The 22,792-nt window shown below is 34.8% G+C and overlaps 1 protein-coding gene across 4 annotated transcripts in view; it reads left to right on the top strand.

Moving 5' to 3' along the window:
- Window positions 1–22,792, top strand: part of RIC8B (RIC8 guanine nucleotide exchange factor B) — a 93,592-nt gene that overhangs the window by 29,012 nt on the left and 41,788 nt on the right. For all 4 annotated transcript variants that reach the window (XR_010021330.1, XR_010021329.1, XM_063074821.1 and 1 more), the window contains exons 4-5: window positions 7,534–7,628; window positions 22,264–22,492. Coding sequence is in view for 2 of the 4 variants with exons in the window: in XM_063074821.1 (XP_062930891.1) it covers window positions 7,534–7,628; window positions 22,264–22,492 (324 nt within the window). In the remaining 2 variants the exon portion in view is untranslated. The remainder of the gene's footprint in view (window positions 1–7,533; window positions 7,629–22,263; window positions 22,493–22,792) is intronic.

The following is a 22,792-nucleotide window of genomic DNA, read 5'->3' as shown; positions in this document are numbered from 1 at the left end:
TGGAAGTATTTAAAACGCTGTGTCTCTGTGCTTATTTGGTACCCTCTACGGTTATTTTTCTTACACTGTTTGTTTGGGTGTTTTTAAGTTCTCCATTTAGTTGCAAGAGCTCCTCTGAGACTTGGTTTGCCATTACTGGAGCCCCTGTTATTTAAATTATGCACAAAACCCAAAGTAGTAGCTCACACTTCAGATTTCTGACCAAAAGGGTTTATAATCCAGTGGCCATACATCAGTATAGGTATGGCATGACATGTAATAAATATCAGTAAATTGAGATTAGCCCTTATTATTGGGCAGCAGTTATAAGTAATAGTGGGGCTAGAAGAAGCTTTAGAAAATGTTGAAGTGGTACATACTCATTCTGCATTATAGAGTGGTTATTCTCCAAAAGATACTTGTTAAAGGATCAGTAGTCCTGGAGAAGATATGTCAGACCTAGTGCCTGTTGTGAGTTGATACAGCCATTATAAAATATGTGCAGTTATTTTAACTCTGGGCTATTGAAGTTTTCAGAAATTTAAACAGTATTGAAAATAGGATTCTTGCCAACCCGTTTAGACAAAAATGTCTTCATGTCTCCAAATTCAACTTTTAGCAACATTTAGTCATTCAGTCAGTCAGTCAATCAACAAATATTTGTAGACAATTGCTAGACATTATTCTGGGCATTATAGAATATATTGGCAAATAATAGGCATAATATTTGCCTTTATGAAACTTCAGTTTTGTAGGTAACATAGGTAAAAAAAAAAAAAAACCAGTAAGCAAATAATATAATGCAAATTGTATTAAGCACTAGGAGAGAAGCAGTGCAATGATTAAGAATACTTAGTGTAGTCAGAGAAGACTTCCGAAGGCCTCTCCTGCGATCTGAAGACTGAGAATGATTCAGCCATTTGAATAATAGGGGGATGAACATTTCCCAGAAATTGAACAGCATATGAAAAGACACAGAAACCAGAGCATAGAGTACTTTTTAGTGAGGTACTCAAAAATTAGCATAAAGAAAAATCTCTAATCAGGGTACAGAGAAACTTGCTGCAGTCCATTTACCTGGGTTTCAGTATCTCCTTGATTGTCAGAGGAAAGACATTTTACTACAATTGAGCAAGCACCTAAATTTGTTAATACCAACTGAAATAAAGTGATATGGAAAACTTAATTTGTACAGAGGAATTCATCTTTAAAAATAATGTTATGTTTCTTGTTGTGAAAATAATACATGTACATTGTTAGGAGATCTGGGAAAAGGCATACAAGCAATAAGAAAATACAAATCACCTGTAAACTCACCTGTTAGTAGGTAAACACAATTTTGCAGTTTGATGTATATCTTTCTAACCATTCTTCATTGTATAATATATAAACAAAAATACACATTTTTATGAAAATGCAGTCATTTTATAATCTTGATCTTTCTTTCACGGTAAATATTCTTGAAGAATAGCTTTCAAAGTGTGTTCCTTAAAGCCACAAGGTTCCTAGGAATGGCCTCTGGGGGCGAGTGGGCAGTGTTCCAGGTTCTTCACTCCCACTTTGAAAAGAACACCTTTGATTATTATTGCTATTGCTATTGTTTCTCTTTAAATTTAGGTTGTAAGTAAGATTTCATTTAGGGTATAAAAAGGATTCTGCAACCAAAAAAAAATTTGACAATCACCTTCTAACTCTTATTTGTTAAAGGTGATAAATCCTTGTGAAAGAATACCCATGAGTATAAAAATACTTTTGAGTGTAAAGAATACTCATAATTATGAATATAAATCCTTCATAAGGACTTATCAATCTTTAACAAATTCCCTGTTTGGAAGCACATAGATTGTTTGTAATTGCCTGCTCTTTTAAATACTAATACAGTGAGTTTTCTTGTTGTACAATCTTTGTAGGTACATTATCTCAAATTGGTGGGCCAAAGGGTTTCAGAATTTTAAGGTTTTTTGATATACATTGCCAAATTGATCTTCAGAAAAACAGTGCTGGTTTATACCTTTTCAACCCCTGGGTATTTCACTTTTAAAAATCTTTGCTTATTTCACAGATGTTTGGTTTTCTTTTTAATTGTTTTAGCAGATATTTTTTTATGACTCCTTTCACTTACAGTTCACCAAAAACGGGAAACTAATGACTAGATTTTTCTTGAGGTTTAGCAAAGTAGTGCCATTTGTTCATTTTAGATTTGTGCCTCAGTGTTAAATTCCTGCCTTTCTGCTGATGCCATCCACAGATTAATTTGGAGATTCTGTTTCCATTCAGTGGGAAACATAGTTGGCCTTATTTCCATATGTGGAGTCAGTCTGTCCCTCTCTCCACCACTTTCCTAAAGGTAGTGTGTTTGAAAAGGTCAAGTAATTTCTTTAACAGGACAAAAAGTTAGTTTTGGAAAAGTTAATTGAAATAGTCTTTAACACTTTCCTAAATCTCTCTCTGTGAGGAAAGAGAGCATGTTATCCTAGAGATCTCTTACTTAGCACACATTCCCTTCTCCAGTGCTTCCCAGGTATCATTGCAGTGTAATAGGAAAGTACAAGCACCAGGAGACATGTTAGAGCCAGACAAGCAAGTATAAACAAAAAAGTACAAGTATCTGAGTGGTCAAAGGATGTTATTTGGTGGGAAAAAAGATACTAATGAGATAAAACAGTGAATGTCCATAGAAGTTAATTCGGAATGTCACATCGTAACAGAAGAGATTAGTTTCATGAGTATTTTAGAGACTGAAGGAAATGTGAAAAGAGGATAGGATATTAATTAAATAAAAATAAAGCTTCAGGCTGTGCAATGTTTTCTTGCTGAATCATTGAGTGTCCAATTTGTGCTAAGTTCTGTGTTAGGCATGTGAAATGCAAGGTAAAACATGACTGCCCTCAAGGAACTAACAGTCTAGTAGGGAACATTGTTTACTATTCTCTGTATTTTATTTTCTTATTTATTTTTCTATTCTATATATTTTCTATATGTTTGAAAATGAGAATCACCTCAGCAATTCACAGCAGCTTTAAATGCCAATGTACTAGATCTTTGGGCCTTCTCTCAGGCATTGATTAGATAGGTTCAATCTTTGGATGAAAAAAGTATGAGAAAATTGATACCTTTGCCAAATAAAAGTGAAATCTTCCATAGTTTCACAGGCAGGGGAAAAAAAGCAATAGTACAGTAGTAGAATCTGTCATTAAGAAGTGAAGCCTAGTGACTGGCCGGTTAGTTCGGTTGGTTAGAGCGTGGTACTGATAACATCAAGATCCAGGTTCGATCCCTGTACTGGCCAGCCGCCAAAAACAAAAGTGAAGCCTGTATAAAGAATTTCATCTCCCTTTTAATATTATCTCCTTTTGATTTCCACTATCACACCAAGCCTGCTTGCTTGCTCTCTCTTCCTTTGCCCTTCATTCTTAGGGACTTTTTCCTTCTCTTTTTTTTCCTTTGTAGGTGGTATTACTTAAGAGGAGAGATTATTGATGCCCTAAAGATATCAAAACTTAATCATGATAGAAGTAAATAACAGTTGTTTAAGTGTTTGTATAATGTTTTATAAAGAGCAATTACATTGAATCCTTCTGGCATCCTTAAGAGACAGGAGCATTAGTCCCATTTGACAAATGAGAACACTGCAGATCAGAGAGTTTAGATTACTTATGGAAAGTCACATAATAGAATAATCAACCGTAGGAAATAGTGTCCACTCTATCTTTTGTTAAACAAGACTTCTCATCTGACAAATATCTATTGAGACACACCGCCTAATGGAATAGAATAAAGAATCTAGAAATAAATTTCTTATATATAGTGAACTGATTTATGTAACATTGAAGTGCAGTAGGGAAAGGATGGACTTTTTAATAAATGGTGCTGGACCAATTGTATGGGTGTATGGAAAAAAATGAATTTGAATCCCTACCTTATACCATACACAAAAAAATGATATATGAGATGAGTAACAGACCTAAATATCCAAGGTAAAATTATAAAGTTTATGGAAGATTTTTTTCATGACTTCATCTCAAACAAGTTAAACATCTCTTCAATAGGCAAAGATTTCTAAAACAGGACAAAATAAGCATCAAACCATAAAGGAAAAAAATTGCCAAGTTAATCTTCATTAAAATGAGTTAATCAAAAGAAGAAAGTAAAAAGGCAGGCCACCAAGAGGGAGAAGATATTTGCAACATATGTATGCGATAAAGGACTCTATTCAAAATACATTAAAAAGACCTACAAATTCATAAAAATAAAATCAGTCAACCCAATAGAAAAACAGGCAAAAGGCTTAAATAGGAACTTTGCAAAACAGATATCCAAATGATCAATATACATATGAAAATGTGTTTGACTTTATTAGTCATCAGGAAAGTGCATACTAAAATCAAGAAACTACAACACACCCATGAGAATGACTAAAATTGAAAGTCTGACAATACCAAGTGTCCATGCAGCTGTAGAGCAACTGGTGGGAGTTTTATAAATTGGTATATACACTTTGAAACACTGTTCGGCAGTACCTTCTAAAGCTTGACATAATGTACCCTGTGATCTAGCATTTCCTCTGCTGGATATATATCCAGTTGATAACAGATAACATGTAGAAACTATGTTTGTAGTAGCACTTTTCAAAGTAGCCCAAGACTGGAAACAATCCAAGTGTCCATCAAGAGTAGGATGGATAAGTAAATTGTGGTGTATTCATACAATAGAATATTATACCCCAGTGCTTTCTTAACCTACCTGTGATGAAGCACCGGATTTTTTTCCCTAACTGTCAGAATCAAATTCTTGTATAATACAATATTACACAGAATGTCAAACTGCTCAAAAACTTTCTAAATTTTATGCACACCTTCTGAAGTCCTGGTATTGCAGATCAGTGACAAACGGTGTGGACCGACAGTGGTCCACAAATTACACTTCAAGTAGCATTGCTCTGAAGTAATGAAATAGAACAAACAGCAACTATATACAACATGGGTAAATCTCACAACCAGATGCAAGAGGGTCTATATTTTATGATTCCGTTCATACCCAAAGTTCAGTGACAACAAAAATTACTAACCTGTGATGTTAGAAATTAGGATTACCCTTGAGGAGGAGAAGATTGTCATTCGAAGAAGGCATGAGGAGCATTCTGGAATTCTTAATCTTGGCATTGTGTGATTTTCATACTGGTTGTATAGGTGTGCTCATTTTGTGAAAATTTATCTAGTTGTACACTATGATTTGGGCACTTTTCTGATTTACATTAAAAATTGTCAATCACGGGGCCGGCCCGTGGCTCACTCGGGAGAGTACGGTGCTGATAACACCAAGGCCCTGGGTTCGGATCCCATATACGGATGGCCGGTTCGCTCACTGGTTGAGTGTGGTGCTGACAACACCAAGTCAAGGGTTAAGATCCCCTTACCGGTCATCTTTAGAAAAAAAAAAAAAAAAAATTGTCAATCACCTATTAAAGCCATCTATCTGCCTCTGTCCTCATGAAGGTAATATATTAGTGGAACAATCAAAATATATACAAGGGAATCAATGTGAAATTATAAATTATGATTTTATGAAAGAAATCTTAATAAGATACAGTGATAAAGAATCATGAAGGAAAGAATCTACTTTGATTAGGTGGTCAAAGAAGGGGCTACTCTGAGAAGATATTTTAGTTGAGATGTGGTGGACAAAAAGGAATCTGTGATATAAAGAGCAGAGGCAAACAATCCAGGAATTTCAGTAGTTTTTTGAGTAGAAAAATGGAGAGAATTTGGGTGGATTTGGGGTAAAAGAGGGCATTGCAGACATAGGATACAATTTGGGAATTGGTGTTATGAAAACTGGAAAAGGAGGAAATGGGATAAAAAGTAGAATTTTGGTTTGCAGTTGCAAATAAAGGGAAGACCAAAATGGATAGTTTTGCAAGAGGTTTGTCAACATCAGCATGAAAGATTGTTACATCTAGAATAAAGGAAAATCTAGTTTAAAAAGAAGTGCATTCTCCAGTTAATTTTCAAAACTAAGGAAAATATGATCTTATCAAGAGTTAAGTAATCAAGGAGTTTCACATGGGTTTCAGTGTGCTACCTGTACTTGGGGTAAGTAAAAGTATATTTACATTATGAAAGAATTTTCATTCAGGTATTTGTAGATGGATGGCAAATAGGACAACATTATCACTCTGTTCAGCTCTATCAGTCTTACCGTTTGTTTCCTTCCTCCCTTGCCCTTCCCCCTTACCTTCAGATGTTTTATTGAAAGTTTTAAAGCACTTTCATGCATATTGTTTTCTTTAAGTTAATCCTTTTATAATCCTAACTGAACCTCGTGTTTGTGGAGATGCATCTAGGGAAACAGGCTCATAAGCTACATGGGTCATAATCTAGACTCCTGACTCCAAGTGTAATGCTTTTTCCATTATGCCACTGAGGCTTTCATCTCTTCCAAATCTACACATGATGGTATTATGTTTAAAATATCATCATTCACATTATGAGTAATGAAAGTGCACCCTACTGTTTGCTAGATTTTATGACAGACATCTTCTTAGAAAGGCTTTGTGAATTATACAAGGGGTCTTCAAAAAGTTCATGGAAATATTTGTATTATCTTTGAATTTAATTTTTCCATGAACTTTTTCAGATACCTTCATATATGAATATAGGAAATGTATATATGATATGTGAATATATTTCACTTTTTATGGACTTGAAATCAATTCTAATACTAAGAAATTTTAGAGTTTTTTTTAACAGCTTTTGAAGTAATTGGAGCCTTCCTGAAGTATGGCATATCCAGACTCTCTATCATAATTATCTCTAATTTCATGTGTCTTCTTAATTACTTAAAATCCAGAAGAGAGACATTACCTTGATGCAGATAATTAAAGGAATTGTAGTGGCCCAAGTGATCTCACTAAAAATAAAGAGATAAACCAAATGTTTGCCTTCCTACTGTTTGCCTTCTTCCTTCTGACTCCCTATGTCTCTTAAGTACCACTGCCATTGAGTAAACATTGGGAAATTAGAAGTTAAAACTCAGATCACTTATTTTTCATCAGTTGCTGGTAATTCTGGGGGAACTAGGAGTTTAAGAAGATTGATTAAAATGAAGTTGATGAATTTATTGCTTTTGAGAAGTTGAGATGAGACATTTTTATTAAGGATGTACAACCAGCTCCTAAAATAACTAACAGCATTACATTTGTTTGAACTTTTATAATGACTAGTAAACTGGAACAGAATATCATAGAACAATAGAACATAGACTTTCTGGAAATTAAAATAATCCCAGTGGAATTGAATCTTAAGGTAAAGCAGAGTGACTAGATCAGCAACTACTGGTGTCAGCCATCTCTGGAGGTGGTTATGGCTGTTCATATGGGATAGTGAGCATTTACTCAGTATTGCCTCAGGAATTCTTCCTAGAATATCCTGCCCTCTACAGTGTATGGTATAAGAACGATTGTTTTGGGGGGCAGGCAATATAGTAATGCATTAGACTCCTTTGTTACAGTATTTAACCCCTAATTTTTCCTCTCCTCTTTTTTATTTGTTATAGAGTGATTCTCATCAGTTCCGTGTCATGGCAGCTGTCCTTCGTCATTGTTTACTAATTGTAGGTCCAACTGAAGACAAAACAGAAGAGCTGCACAGGTGGGTAGCCTCTGTATTGATATCTCAATGAAAGTCATCATCAGTTCTTATTTTTATGCATCTAATTTTAGTTGTTTATTAGCACAAGAAAGTGAAAATATTATAGTAAATCAGGTAACCATTAGGTCAGAAATCATTACCATGGAAATCCTTACCATACCATGCTGAGAAATTTTCATTTTGTCCTTTTTGACTTTGTTATATTGAGCCCCAACAGGTGAAGAGAATTTGGTATTTGTTGCATTCAACAATAAATCTCAGAACAACAATAATAGCAATAATAATAGCACACAGTTATTGAACACTTATTGTGTGGCATTGTGCTAAATGCTTTTTAATGATTAACTTCTTTTAATAATCATACCAACATTATGAGGTAGGTATTACTATGTTTCCCTTTCAGTAGATGAGGAAACTGAGGTGTAGAAAGACCAAATGATTTCTCTGAGATCACATAGCCCTACTAAGTGGAGGAACTGGGATTTGAACCCTGCCGTTAGTTGCTGCACTTAACTAATATTCTTACCAATTTCATTGTAGGAGTATTTGCCAAAGAGTAGATCTTAACCAATGATAATTTTTTTTTAAACTTATAAGAATTGGGTCACAGTGTCTAGTATTAAAATATGTAAAAAATAAAATACATAAAACATTTTAAAAATAGTTCAAATTTTGTGACTTGGCTGTTAGAACTACTAATGGACTGCTGCTAAAATTTATCATTCTCTGAGAACAACTGAATAAAAATTAATGCATTTTTCCAGTTCTCTTACTTTATATACTAGATCAGATTTATAGTAACAAGATTTCTGACTTCATCATGCTACTAGTGGTGCTTTATTCTCTAAGACTACAAATGGCATTTCCAGTAGTTCAAATAAATTTAGACCTACAAACAACTTCGTCTTTAATTCTGCTTTACAAAGAATTTAACATGGTTCTTCTTAACAGTAGCAATTACCTTTTAAGCACTTAAAATATTCTATTTTCCAAAATATGACTTAAAGAAAACTATAGAAACACAACCAAAGTTAAAATGAAACATACCCTTGTTATTTTTCAACCAAATCCATATTAGTTTAGTTATGATCAGCAATTTATTATTTGATATTGTAGTGAATTTGTTGATAGGTTACCTTTATGTACTCTGCCCTGTAAGCCTCAAAAGATTGTTTTCTTCATGATTAAAAAGTATAATTATTTTCTGAAGCTGAAGATAAACATTATTTTAATTTTCTTGAGACTGTGCCTTTAAAAAATAATCAGATTAACTGCAATAAATAATATCCCAAAAAGATTTTATTAAGCATTTTGACCCACTGTAATTTTTTTCTCATAATCAAGAGACCCTAGAAATCTGGACACTAAAAGAGAATGGACTCATAAGCACAGGAGTAAGTTGATTTTTTCTGGAAGTCAGATATCACGTTAAGTACTAGTCATGCAAAGATGTGAGGAGAAAGCATTTTGACAGGAATCATTATATTACAGTAGTCATAAATACATTGCCAAGGATTTCTCTCAAGAATGAATTTAATGTCTTAACACCACACCCAGTATTTGTCAAAAGAGAGCAAAACCATATAGAGATTTTTTTTACACAAATTTTTAAAAAAGTAATCAGATTTATTTTCTTTGGTGATATTTGCTTTTTTCTTTAAATTTGCTTTTAAAAACATCATTGTGTTAAAAATCTGTTAGCTTCACTATAAATAAGAAAGTATCCCTAGGGCCACAGACAGGGTTTATGAGTATTTCTCAAAGGCTTTCCTGGGAGATTGAGGTTGCTGCTGACTTAACAGTTCATCTGGAATGGCCCTGTATGTCCCTTTAATCAGAATTAAAGTGATTAGTATCATTTTGAGCAGTAATGACTCTAGGCTAATCCATTTAAATACAGAGAAAACGGCACCAACCTCAAGGGCTATTTTAGGAACCTTACTAGAATTGTAATATCTGTTAAATTCTGCTCCTCTCCAGTGACCCTGAAAACAATTTTTGTGGGTATTTAAGGCATAAATTTTTAAAAAGATGTTTCAAAGCAACATTTCTTACTCCATTTTTTAAAGTTATTTTCTGAATTTGTTTTTTACTTTCTTTTTGGACACTTCGATTTGCCTTAAGAAAAACTGTAGTAAGATAGATAATCCTGGATAGTATAGTCCATGGTTATACATTATCATCAACTCCAGAGGGTCGTCATGATGATTAAATAAGAAGTTCATGACGTGCCACACCCCTGGCACTGAGTAAGTTCAGTAAATGGGAGCTGCTGCTGCTTCCATGCTACTTGTATCACTATTATTATAATAAGCTTATTGACTTTTAGGTCTAATATTTATTTCTAAACCTTTTTTTTAAAGTTGTTTTTGATTTTGATATTTTGCTTAGGAACTTATCTCTATGTTTATCATGTGGTGGTGTAAAGAAATGTGTTTTCTGGGCTGGCTTGTTAGCTCAGTTGGTTAGAGCACAACCTTGTAATACCAAGGTCATGGGATCAGATCCCTGAACCGGCCAGCCACCAAAAAAAAAAAAAAAAATGAAATCTGTTTTCTGTTAATGTAAGTTTTTCTGAAGCCAGATATGTTCTATGATACAGGCATATCAGGAGCCTATAAAGGTGCTTTAGGAGAAGAGTAAGTAAAAAAATATATAGCCTGGCAGCTTTTTCTAATATGTTGTCTCTGTAAGACAGTGCCATTTTTTTTCAGACAAATTAAGAGGACATGGACATAGAGATACAATGAATTAGCTCTACAAGGACAGCAGACCTTGACCTTCATTTCCACTAATCAGAATTTTAGATGGTTTTTAAAATCTATTTGTTCTATTTCATTTCCTTTTTTCTATACTTATAGTAGCAAGTAGGTTGTTGTTATGATCCACCCTCTTTGCTAAATTAAAGAACATGCTATTTCTGTTCATTTCTTCTGTCTGCCTGGAAGTGTTTTTAGCACTACTTTCCATAATCAATAAGCTTATGCTTAAACACTTAGCCCAAAGAAGTTGCATATGGATATGGTTTTGTTTTATTTTGTAGAGAAGGGGAGAGAGAGATAGGGATGGCCTATATGCCAGTGAGGAGGGGAGAGGGGAGGACCAGATCTGACTTAGTTTGTCAGGCTCTCAATGTAGTCTTCTACTCATTCTATGAGTACATAGGCATCTACAAAGGTTTTGTGGTTGTTTCTTTGTTTAGACTGATTCAGTTTGTCTCATATATTCAAGGGGGCAATTTAATACCTAATGCTACCTTATTACAATGCTAAGCATAGTGTCTTATATATGGCAGACATTGTTTTCTTCCAACTTTTTAAATTGTGGTACAATACACTTAACATAAAATTTACAATCTTAATTTTTAAGTATACTTCAGTGGTATTAAATATATTTATAATGTTGTGTAACCATCACCACTATCCATCTCCATAACTCTTTTTGTTTTGTAAAACTGAAACTCCACATGAATTAAACACTAATCCCCATTTCCCTGTCTCCCCAGACCCTGGTAAACATCATTCTACTTTCTGTCTCTATAGATTTGACTATTCAAGCTACCTCATATGAATGAAATCATATAGGATTTGTCTTTCTGGCTGGCTTTTTTCACATAGAATAATGTCCTCAAGTTTCATCCATGTTGTAGCACATAGTCTACATTTCCTTCCTTTCTCCTATTCTTTCTCTTTAAGGTTAGATAATATTCCATTACCACGTTTTCTTCCCATATTTTAGCTATTGTGAATAATGCTATATGAACATGGGAGTACAAGTATCTCTTTGAGGCCCTGCTTTCAATTCTTTTGGGCATATATCCAGAAGTAGAATTGCTGGATCATATGGTAATTCTCTTTTTGTGTTTTTGAGGAACCACCGTAGTGTTTTCCACAGCTGCTGTACCATTTTACATTCCCAGCAACAGAGAGTGCAAGGGTTTTGGTTTCTCTACATCTTTGCCAACATTTGTTAGTTTTTGCTTTTGCTTTTGTTGTTTTAAAGTAGCCATCCTAATGGATGTGAGGTGGTATCTCATTATAGTTTTTATTTGTATTTTTCTAATGATTTGTGATTTGAGCATCTTTTCATGTGCTAGTTGGCCATTTGTATCCCTTCTTTGGAGAAAGTCTATTCAAGTCCTTTGCCCATTTTTGACTCAGGTTGTTTGTTGTGTTGCATTTTAGGAGTTCTGCATATATTCTGGATATTAATTCTTATCTGATATATGAGAAGTCTTCAAAAAGTTCACAGAAGGATTTGTATTATCTTTCAATTCGATTTTTCCACTAACTTTTTGAAGTGTCCTCTTATGACTTGGCAAACATTTTCTTCCATTCTGTGGGTTGCCTTTTTACTCCGCTGAAATATCTTTAGATGCACAAAATTTTTACATTTCTATACAGTCCAGTTTGTCTGTTTTTTCTTACGTTGCCTGAGTTTTTGGTGTTATATCCAAGAAATCGTTGCCAAATCCAGTGTTGTGTTTCTTTATGTTTTCTTCTAAGAGTTTTATAAGGCCTAGTTTTAGGCCTTACATTTAGGTCTTTGATCCATTTCGAGTTAATTTTTGTATATGTTGTTAGGTAAGGGTCCACCTTCATTCTTTTACATGTAAATATCCAGTTTCCGCAGCACCGTTTGTTGAAGAGACTTGCTTTCCCCATTGAATGATCTTGGCACCCTAGTCAAAAATTATTTGACCATATATGTGAGGGTTTATTTCTGGGCTCTCTATTCTGTTCCATTGGTCTATATGTCTTTAGGCCAGTACTACCGTGTTCTCGTTACTGTAGCTTTGTAGTAAGTTTTGAAATTAGGAAATATGAGTCCTCCAGCTTTGTTCTTCTTTTTCAAGATTGTTTTGGCTACTCGGAGTCCCTCAAGATTCCATATGAATTTTAGGATGAGTTTTTCTATTTCTACAAAAAATGTCATTGGAATTTTGGTAGGGATTGCTTTGAAATCTGTAGAATTCTTTGGGAAGTATTGACATCTCAACATTAAGTCTTCTAACCACATCTGGCAGACTTTTAATAAACTTTTGAAAATTGGATCATTTGATTTCTGTTTATATTTATTAATTGAGCACTTTATGTGTTAGGCCCTATGTTGAACTTTAGAGCAGCAAAGATGAATAGAGTACAGTCTCTATTTTCTAGGGTTTACCTATTACTGGCTAAGATAGACTCGGAAGTAAATAAATAGTTGTTTTAATGAGTGCTGAGTTAGAAATGAACAAGCTTATAATCATATAGATGCACAGAAAAAATAGAGTTTACTTTGGAGAGATAGGGGAGAGGGGGTTTATTTCGTTTCATTGTCATCATTAAAGCTCTTTGCTCTTTAAACTGATTGTCTGTAAATAACAGTTATCTAGGTGAACAGATAGTTTCTGAGCATAGTGGTAGGTGCTCTAATCTAAGGATCTCACAGTGCATACCCTGGAGGAACATAGAAACTAAACAGGGAGACAAAACAGAAGTACTATTAAAAATTAAATAATAATTCAAGACAACAATAGGAGGATATCACAAGATAGGTTTTGAGTAGCTTCTCAGTGAATTAATTATTCAAATAATAATTGGCATCGGAGTTCAAAGGACAAGCTCACTGTGGTCTAGTGTGATGAGGAAAGTCTTCCTTACTCATACTGTAACTGTTCTAGACCTCTAGTCTAAAACATTGGCTCATCATTTCAGCCTCTCTCTCTCCTCTCTCATTGCCATGTACTGCCAGTCTGAAAGCACCCAACCCCAGGTCTGTCAGACCACCTTCTTTCTCCACTAACATTCTCAGGGAAGGTTTGAGCCCTCTGGGAAGGTTTGCTTAACTCAACAGATGGGTCCATCTTCTCCACTGCACCCAAATTTGTTTTTTCAAAAATCAAATGCCTGTTTAAATATCCTTTCAGGAGGCCGGCCTGTGGCTCACTCGGTAGAGTGCGGTGCTGATAAATATCCTTTCAGGGCTCCTCTCTGTTTTAAGATTAGAGAAAACTTTTTTTTTTTTGTCACTATGCATTTATTTATGATCTGCAGCCTCATCTGGGAAATCTATGTTTCCCCTGGTCAGTTTCCTCTTTCATTCTCTATATATGATTCTACCAAACCTTTGCAACTCTTCTCAGGCCTTCCCCCCCACCCCCCCACCACACTTTCCTCAGAGGACAACGTGTTTTTACTTAGCGTGTATAGATATTTGGGGTGGCTGGCAACATCCCTTGACCCCTCCTTGGTGAGATTATGGGAGTGAGAAGCCTTCAAACTACTTCTTGGCATGGCCATTGAAGCCTGGCATTTGGATTAAGTCTCAACCTTCTCCATAAAACTTTAGGGACAATATTATGCTAAATTGCCAGTCAGTCACTGCCTAATAAATTGGACAGTATGTTCTCATTATGGCATTATGCCAGTAACAAGATTTCTTCTGAATGAGGAAAACCATTCTGATTGTGTTATACTGGATGAGTCCATGGAATTGGAGCTAAGGCCTAGGTCTCACCCTTGGGAATCCTTTGCCTCTGACAACATCCCTCTCTCTATTATCAAGCAAAACATTTGCATGGCACTGATCCACTCTCTCTTCCTGCCTTCAGGAGCCTACCATTTCACAATCTGGATGACTGTATTCAAACTGCTCTGCTCTTCTTTCTCTTCCTTAGACAGCCTGCTTATTAGGGCCTTTGCACTTGGTCTGTCTGCTGCCTGGAATGCTTTTACCCAGATCTTTAAGAGGGTGGGTTCTTCTTGTCATTCAGAACTCAGCTCAAATGTCACCTCAGGCCTTCCCTGACCACCCAGTTTAGGCTAACACACACACACACACACACACACACACATCCTGTCACTATCTTGTCACCTGCTTTATTTTTTTCAAGGTACTTATCAGTAAATAATCTTTGAAATATCTCTGAAATAATCTTTTTCTTTTATTTTTCTACTTGTTCATTGTTTTTCTCCCTCACTAAATTGTAAACTTAAAAAGAATTAAAAATCTGGTTGGATTGTCCCTGTTTTTCCTCATGATATGGCATTTCAGTTTCTTTGCAGGAATTATTTAAAGCAATTTGTCCATTTTACAAAAATTAGTTTAGTTGAAACTGGATAAAATGATATATAAATCCACTTGACCAGGCATATGTAAATTGTAATACAACCAATGAAGAAAGCAAATGAGTGACCAAGGAAAAAGGACATCATTGCTACCCCTTCCATGACAGGGAATTTTACCTCTTCCCTCAAGATACTTTGCGTGTATTTGTGACATGGATTTAATTTCTGTTTATATTTATTAATTGAGCACTTTATGTGTTAGGCCCTATGTTGAACTTTAGAGCAGCAAAGATGAATAGAGTACAGTCTCTCTTTTCTAGGACTTACCTATTACTGGGTAAGATAGACTCGGAAGTAAATAGTTCAGGTGTGGGTTAATTTATTAATTTATTGCCACTGTCAGTTCATTTATTAAATGTTAGTAAAGGATAATTTCTTTTCAACTTTTTAGATAAAATTAAATAAAAATAGAACTTTTCTTTTCTTCCCACACCACAAGGGATCATCTTATGTACCTCCAGGGTTTCATGTAGCGCCTTTTGCGTACTACTACTGGTTTGTACTTACTGTTTCCTAGACCTTTCTGGTCTTACTACCTACTAAGCCTCCTCCTTTAGAGGCCTTATCCTTAGCTTTAGGCTTAGGGACCTGTTTTCATTTCCTCACACGTACGTAATCTCTCATTTCTTTGTATTTTTGCTGTTCCATCCTAATGGAATATGTCTACTGTTCAAAAGTTCTTTAGTAGTTGCCATTTACTATGTGCCAGGCAGAGTACTTTGCATGACTTTTTAAATTTAATACATCAATCTGGTGGATAAGTTTATTTCCCTTTGTTTTAGAAATAGGACATCAAGGCCTGGAAGAGGTCATGTAATTTGTCTAAGGCACACTTTTAGTAATAAGCAATGTAGAATTCAAACCCAGTGCTCTACAAATTATGTTATGCTGCCCTCCCTCAGGAAAAGGAGTGTATTCTGTTTATTTTTGTATACTTGGCACCTATGAAGTGAGGTTAGAGCTACTCTTCAAAAAATGAAAACATTCTAGGCAGGAGAAAACATGGAAAAATACAGAAATGAGAATGTGACTATGGCACATTTAGAGAACAATGACCAGGTACTTGACTCAGAACAGCATTCAGGGGTCTTTCTATCCATAACTTATACAACGTTTTCTTGACAACTTCTCTACCTACTGCTGCTCTAGTCTTCTCTTGCCCTTTGCAGCAAAACTCCTCTAAGTGTTGACTATCAGATTCTTCTATTATTCTCTTGAATCCAGTCCACTGAGGCTTTTGCCCCACTACTGCACCTGAATGGCTGTTGTTAAGGTGACTAGTGACTTCTTTGTTGCTAAATCCAGTGGACATTTCTCAGTTGTCATCTTACTTGATCTGTCAGCGTCATTTGACACAGGTGACGCCATTCTCAGGATACCACACTATCTTGGTTTTCCCCTTACCGCACTAGTTCTTCCTCTACTCAGCCTCTGGATGATAGGGTATTCCAGGCTCAGCCTTCATAGTCTTTCAATCCACACTCCTTTACTGATTGTATTCAGTCTTTTCTCTTTAAATACTTCTCAGTTTATATCTCTAATCCAGATCTCCCTCCCTGGGCTTCAGACTCATATAGCTAATTTCCTATTAATATCTCCACTTGTCTATTAGTAGACATCCCAAACTTAATATATCCAAAATTAAACTCTTAATCTCCCCTAGAAAGCTCCTACTCCTGCAGTGTTTCTCATTTTATTTTATGGCAACTCCAGCTTTCCTCTTGCTAAAGCTAGAACTTTGGATTCTCTCACACTCCATACTAGCCTGTCAGGAAATCCTTCAAAATGTGTTCATATCTAACCACGTCACTGATACCACCCTGTACACTCACCTGAATTATCACAGCAACATCCTAACTGTTGTTCTTCACCTTTGATATCCTACCAGCTGTTTTAACATAAATTAGAGAATATCACTGTGCAAAATCCTGCAGTGGTTCTCCATTTCACTCAGAAGAAAAACTAAAGTTATAATAGCCTACAAGACCAATCTGGCCCTCCTATTACCTGTCTGATCTCATGTCCTACTCCTCTACGTGTGTATGGTGGCTGAGCCACAGCAGCTTTTTTGTTTTCTTCAAACATGCCCCTATTCCTGCCCTAGAGCCTTTGTTTTTGCTCTTACTTCTTGCTGAAATGCTTTTTCCTCAGATATTCACATCATTCACTCTCTGATCCCTTTAAGTCATTGCTTAAAGGACTCATCTCAATGAAGCCTGCCCATTTAACCATCCTATTTAAAATTATAACCCGTACATCCTATCTTACTCTCTTGGATTTTTTACCCCAGAGCACTTACCACCTTTAGCATACGATTAATTTTTTTTTTTTTTTTTTTTTGGTGGCTCTCCAGTACAGGGATCTGAACTCTTGACCTTGGTGTTATAACACAATTAACTTATTTTTTGTTTTTTACTCTTTACTGGCTGTTCCTATAAGGTCAGGAATTTTTCTCTCTTTTTTTTTTTTCCCACAATACTGCCTAAAACAGTTGCCTGGCACAACAAATTAAATGAGTACTGGATTGAATTAGATTAAATTAAATTTAGGTATTTATTTACAACTGAAAATCTTTGGGGGATTTTTTTTTTTTTTTTTTGCCTGAATCATTTCAGGTAGTTTTACGTTTAGTACTGCTCTCTTTTCAATACCATAGTGATATAAATCTGTTAATATTCTAGCACTATAACCTAACTTTGAACTATCAGCTATCATCTTTTTATTTTAAAATCACTTTACGGAGGTATGATTGATAGACAAAAAGCTGTACGTATTTAATGTATTCAACTTGATGAGTTTGGAATTAAGTATACACCTGTGAGACATCACCACAATCAAGGCCACTAACTTTTCTTTTGCCTCCAAAAGTTTCCTTCCTTCCTTCCTTCCTTGGCAGAAAAGACCCTGAATAGCCAAAGCAGTTTTGAGCAAGAACAAAGCAAGGGGTACCATATTTCCTGATTTCATAATACAATACAAAGCTACACAATGGAATACTACTCAGCCTTTAAAAAGAACGAAATTCTGTCATTCACAGCAGCATGGATGAACTTGGAAAAAATTATGTTACATGAAATAAGCCAAGCATAGAAAGAGAAATACCTCATGTTCTCACTCATATGTGGGAGCTAAAACAAACAAACAATAACAAAAACCAAACAGATTAATAATAATAAGTTGAACTGTTAAAAGGAGAGAGAAGAACTGTGGTTACTAGAGGAAAAGGGTAGTGGAGGACAGTGAGAGGCTGATTAACAGACACAAAATTACAGGTAGATAGAAAATTAGGTCCTATTGGAGTACAGTCAACCCAGGAATCTATAACTAACAATGATTTACTGCATGTTATCAAAAAAATAGAAGAGAGGAGATCAAACGTGCACATCACTGAGTAGTGATTAAGTTATGAAATGATGAATATGCTAATTACCCTGATCAGCTCATCACACATTGTATACATGTATTGAAATATAAGACAAATATGTACAAGTAAATGTTAAAATATTTTTAATTAAAAAAACTATTCCATAAATATGTGCAATCAATAAGTTTCAATAAAAAATATTTTTAAAAATATATATATATATATTACAAAGGTACAGTAATCAAAACAGTATCATACTGGCATAAAAACATACAGAACAGAATAGAGAGCCCAGAAATTAGCCCATACACATATACAGTCCACTGATCTTTGCCAGGAATACACAATGGGGAGAGAGTAGTCTCTTTAATGAGTGGTGTTGGGAAAACTAGATTTCCACATGTAGAAGAATGAAATTGGACCCTATCTCACAACATGCACAAAAATCAACTCAAAATGGAGTAAAGACTTAAATGTAAGACTTGAAACAAAATTCTCAGAAGGAAACTTAGGGAAAAAGCTTGTAGACATTGGTCTTGGCAATGATTTCTTGGGTATGACACCAAAAGCACAGGCAACAAAAGCAAAAATAGGCAAGTGGGATTATATCAAACTAAAAAGCTTCCCCATAGCATAGGAAACAAAAAAATGAGAAGGCAGCCTATGGAAAGAGAGACAATATTTGCAAATCCTTTATATAGTAAGGAGTTAATATCCAAAGTATATAAGGAAATCCTAATTCAATAGCCAAAAAACAACTTAATTTAAAAATCGGCAAAGGACCTGAAAAAACATTTCGCCAGAGAAGACATACAAATGGGCAATAGATATATGAAAAGGTGCTCAACATCACTAATCATCAGGGAAGTGCAAATCAAACCACAATAAGATATCTCCTCCCACCTGTTGTAATGGCTTTTCTAAAAAGTGTTGCTGGGGCTGTGGAGAAAAGGAAACCTTTGTATACCATTGGTGGGAATGTAAATTAGTACAGCCATTAGGGACAACAGTATGAAGGTTTCTCAAAAGATTAAAAATGAAATTACCATTTAATCTAGCAAACCCACTTTTCAGCATATATCCAAAGGAAATAAAATCACTATCCAGAAGAGAGATCTGCACTCCCATGTTCATTATAGTATTATTCTATCGACAGAATAAAGAAAATGTATATATAAACACAATGGAATATTATTCACCCTTAAAAAAGAAGGAAATTCTGCCATTTGCTACAACATGGGAGGATGTGGAGGACGTTATAAGTGAAATAAACCAGACACAAAAAGACAAATACTGCATGATCTCACTTTTGTGAGGAATCTAAGATAGTAAAACTCACAGAACCAGATGGTAAAATAGTGGTTACCAGGGATAGGGTGGAGAGAGAAACAGGAGGTGTTCGTCAAAGTATATATACAAAGTTCCAGTTATGCAAGATGAATAAGTTCTGGAGATATACTGTATAGCATAGAGCCTATAGTTAGCAATACCTTATTGTATACTTAAAATTTGCTAAGGGGTAGATCTTATGTTAAGTTCTCTTACCACAAAAGAAAAAATATATATTTAGAAAAATTTTTTTAAATAAATAGAGCAGAAGGGAAATTTTTTAGAGATTTTAAGGTTCATTTAAATAGACTCTCCAGGCTTTAGAAAAAGATATGTGAGCCCTAAATATAAAGAAGATACATTTGACCAGGAACATTTGTTAATAGCTGTAGTCCTACATGTGCCATTATCATGATGCCCTTCAATGTTATTTGGTGTTAAATTATGTTTAATCCAGCGACTGATAGAGGACTACATTTTAGATTACCTTCCCTCTCTCACAAAAAACAAGGCTTTAATCAGGACATTAAGGAGCTCTAAATAGACCTTGCTTTTGAATCTGCATATCAGGAGGGGGCTGGGAGCATGAGCAGGAGGATGTCATCTCCCAGTGATTAATGATCTCTAGGAGGCTGAAAAGGGGAGAGTAATATACACAGTATTTCTACCCCCTGGAGTAGGAATGCAAACACCATTGTGCAGATCTGTGCATAGTCACTGACTTCCTGGTAGCTGGAGAATTTCATACACTCTTCTACCACAAATAAAACTGTCAGAGAAGTGACAGAGCTCAAAAAGCTGACCTTCCTTACTTAAAAAGAATAGCTCAAACACAGTGAGCCAGAAAATTAATTTTGTAGTTGTTTGGGAACCCAGTTGTTTAATAAGAAATGAGAAAATGGGAACTTTTTTTGAAAAGCCTAAAATCTCCAAATATTTGTTGAATCAAACTCTACATTGGTTTCTTAAATTTACTGAATTCCTAGAAACTGCTTACTTTAAATGAATTTGAATGGGAAACATTCCTTTGTAATGAAATGACCCATCTTAAACTTTTCAGTCTGGTCTCTATGTTAGATTCAGAAAATCATACTGTCGATAGACTCCAGAGCCTATTGCTTTATGTTTAGGAAAAAATTCCTAACATTTCAGAAGGGCTTATACAGTTTTAGAAAGTAATTCCAAGGTAGGTTTATTTTCTCTTTTATTCCCAATGAATATATGGTATTGAATAACAATTTGCAAATGCTTAAGTCAGAAGCTAAACATTTTAAACTATAGGTAAAGAACTACAGATGTTTGCAAAATTTTTTAAAAAGAAAGTTTGTGGGAAAAGCATTGTATTTCACCCACATTTGATTATTTACAAATAACCAAAATTAGGGACTTTGTGTAAGAGTAGTAGTAGCAGCAGCTGTAGTAACTGGTTTTAATGAGGACAACCAAATTACTTGTATTTTACCAGGAACCATTTATTCATAGGTCATGTTAAATTATTTTTGCGCTTGGTTCATGTATTTTTTGATGCCCTATACATTACTACTCATTGCTCTGCATTGTCTAATTTTTCAACTGATTTCTTATCCATTTCTATTTTTCCATAATATTGGAAGAAAGAAGGAAATATTTATTCTTGGGGAAATGGAGTCACACTTAGGGTAAAGGAGTGAAAATTTTATGTATTTTATTTTTTCTTTGTATTTTTATTTTCCTGTTTGGTTTGATTTATTTTTCAGGGTGTCACTATAATCTAAATTAAAAGGAACTACTGTGGTCTAAATTAAGACAGCATCACATGGATTAATCCCTGAATTTTGTTTCCAAGTTGTTAGACTTTTAAATTGCATTTGCAAGAGTTTATTTTTAGTCAGGATGTGGTTATTTTTAGACCTGCTTCTCTCTCACTAGAAAATGTAATGCCTGCCTTTCCATTGTTGTTTATCAGGAAGTTCTGAGGCACAGTATACTGTATAAGATTCAGTTAGCAGAGAATGCCACCTCTCCCTTTAGATGAAAGAATATGAATTAACGCAGGGAGGAAAATGTTCATTGAGAACATGTCTAATTTTGAAATTGTTAGGGTCATTTTAGTCTCCTGTATGCTGAGCAACGGAACAAGGTTTTTAGGGAATGGCAAAAATACAAGGTTTGGGTTCCCCCTGCTGGTGCGCATTCCAGGCTCACATACTCATTAATACATAACAGAAAGGCCTAGAGGACAGAGATTAGAAATAGCTATGCTGACTTCATTTAAAGAGACCTGATGATGGGAGAGGAAGCAAAAGCACTATTTCCCTTTCACTGCAAATGTCTTACAAAAAACGGAATGATTTAAAAATTTTATTTTCTATATGTAGAAAGAACAAAACTTAATCCTACAATATTTGCTTTTTAATGTTATTGCCTCTGTGATATGCAGTGCTTCTCAAAAGCTTTAAGTTGTAATCTAAGGAATAATAAGACACAAATAGATCCACAAAAGGATTTAAAACCCCAGGGGGGAAAATGCAAGGCTAGGATTGTTGTCATAATAAAATTAAAGAGCTGGAATTAAAGCTAACTGATTCCTATTTTAGCTTTTCAGAAAGTAAAATGACATCATGTGATTGTGTCTGTTCGTTTAACATCTGTTCTTTCTAATTTGTCATATGTGTATTTGAAACAGTTATTTCCTACCTCTTAGTAAATGCCAAGTAATATTAATGGCTCATTTTGAAAAAGAAAAATTTTAATTGACTCCTAAAAGTCACTTCTGAATTTCTTATTAGGTTTGTATTTTAAAGGACTATTCAATCAAATTAAAATATCGCATTTTTAAATTGCTTTTCAGCAATGCAGTCAACCTTTTAAGCAATGTTCCGGTCTCTTGTTTGGATGTTCTCATTTGTCCATTAACCCATGAAGAAACAGCCCAAGAGGCAACGACTCTAGATGAACTGCCCAGTGATAAAACAGCTGAGAAAGAAACAGTTTTGAAAAACAATACCATGGTATACAATGGTATGAATATGGAGGCCATTCACGTTTTACTCAGTTTTATGGAGAAGAGAATAGACAAGGTAAGGCTGATAAATTGGAAGCCTTGGGAAGATGCTTCTAAAGAATGTAAATGTGCTATACATACAAACACCACAGAGCACGATTTTGAAATCTAAGTTTTTTGTTGCATTGTTTGTGCATCAAAAAGCATTTTATTGTAATACACGATAATTGCTGAAACCAAGTGGATTTATTTGTTTAATCCTGAAAATTGTGTTCATGCAACACCAAAATTGTGACTAGTGCCTGAAAACAAGAAAAATTAATTACTGTTCCATGTAGATACTTTGTAAGTCTTAGAAGTAAAAATTTTCCCTCAA

This window comes from Cynocephalus volans, chromosome 12, assembly GCF_027409185.1.
Source record: "Cynocephalus volans isolate mCynVol1 chromosome 12, mCynVol1.pri, whole genome shotgun sequence".
In the NCBI taxonomy this organism is placed as follows: domain Eukaryota; kingdom Metazoa; phylum Chordata; class Mammalia; order Dermoptera; family Cynocephalidae; genus Cynocephalus; species Cynocephalus volans.
Note: the sequence above shows the minus strand (reverse complement) of the source record. Positions and strands in the feature narration are given on the sequence as shown.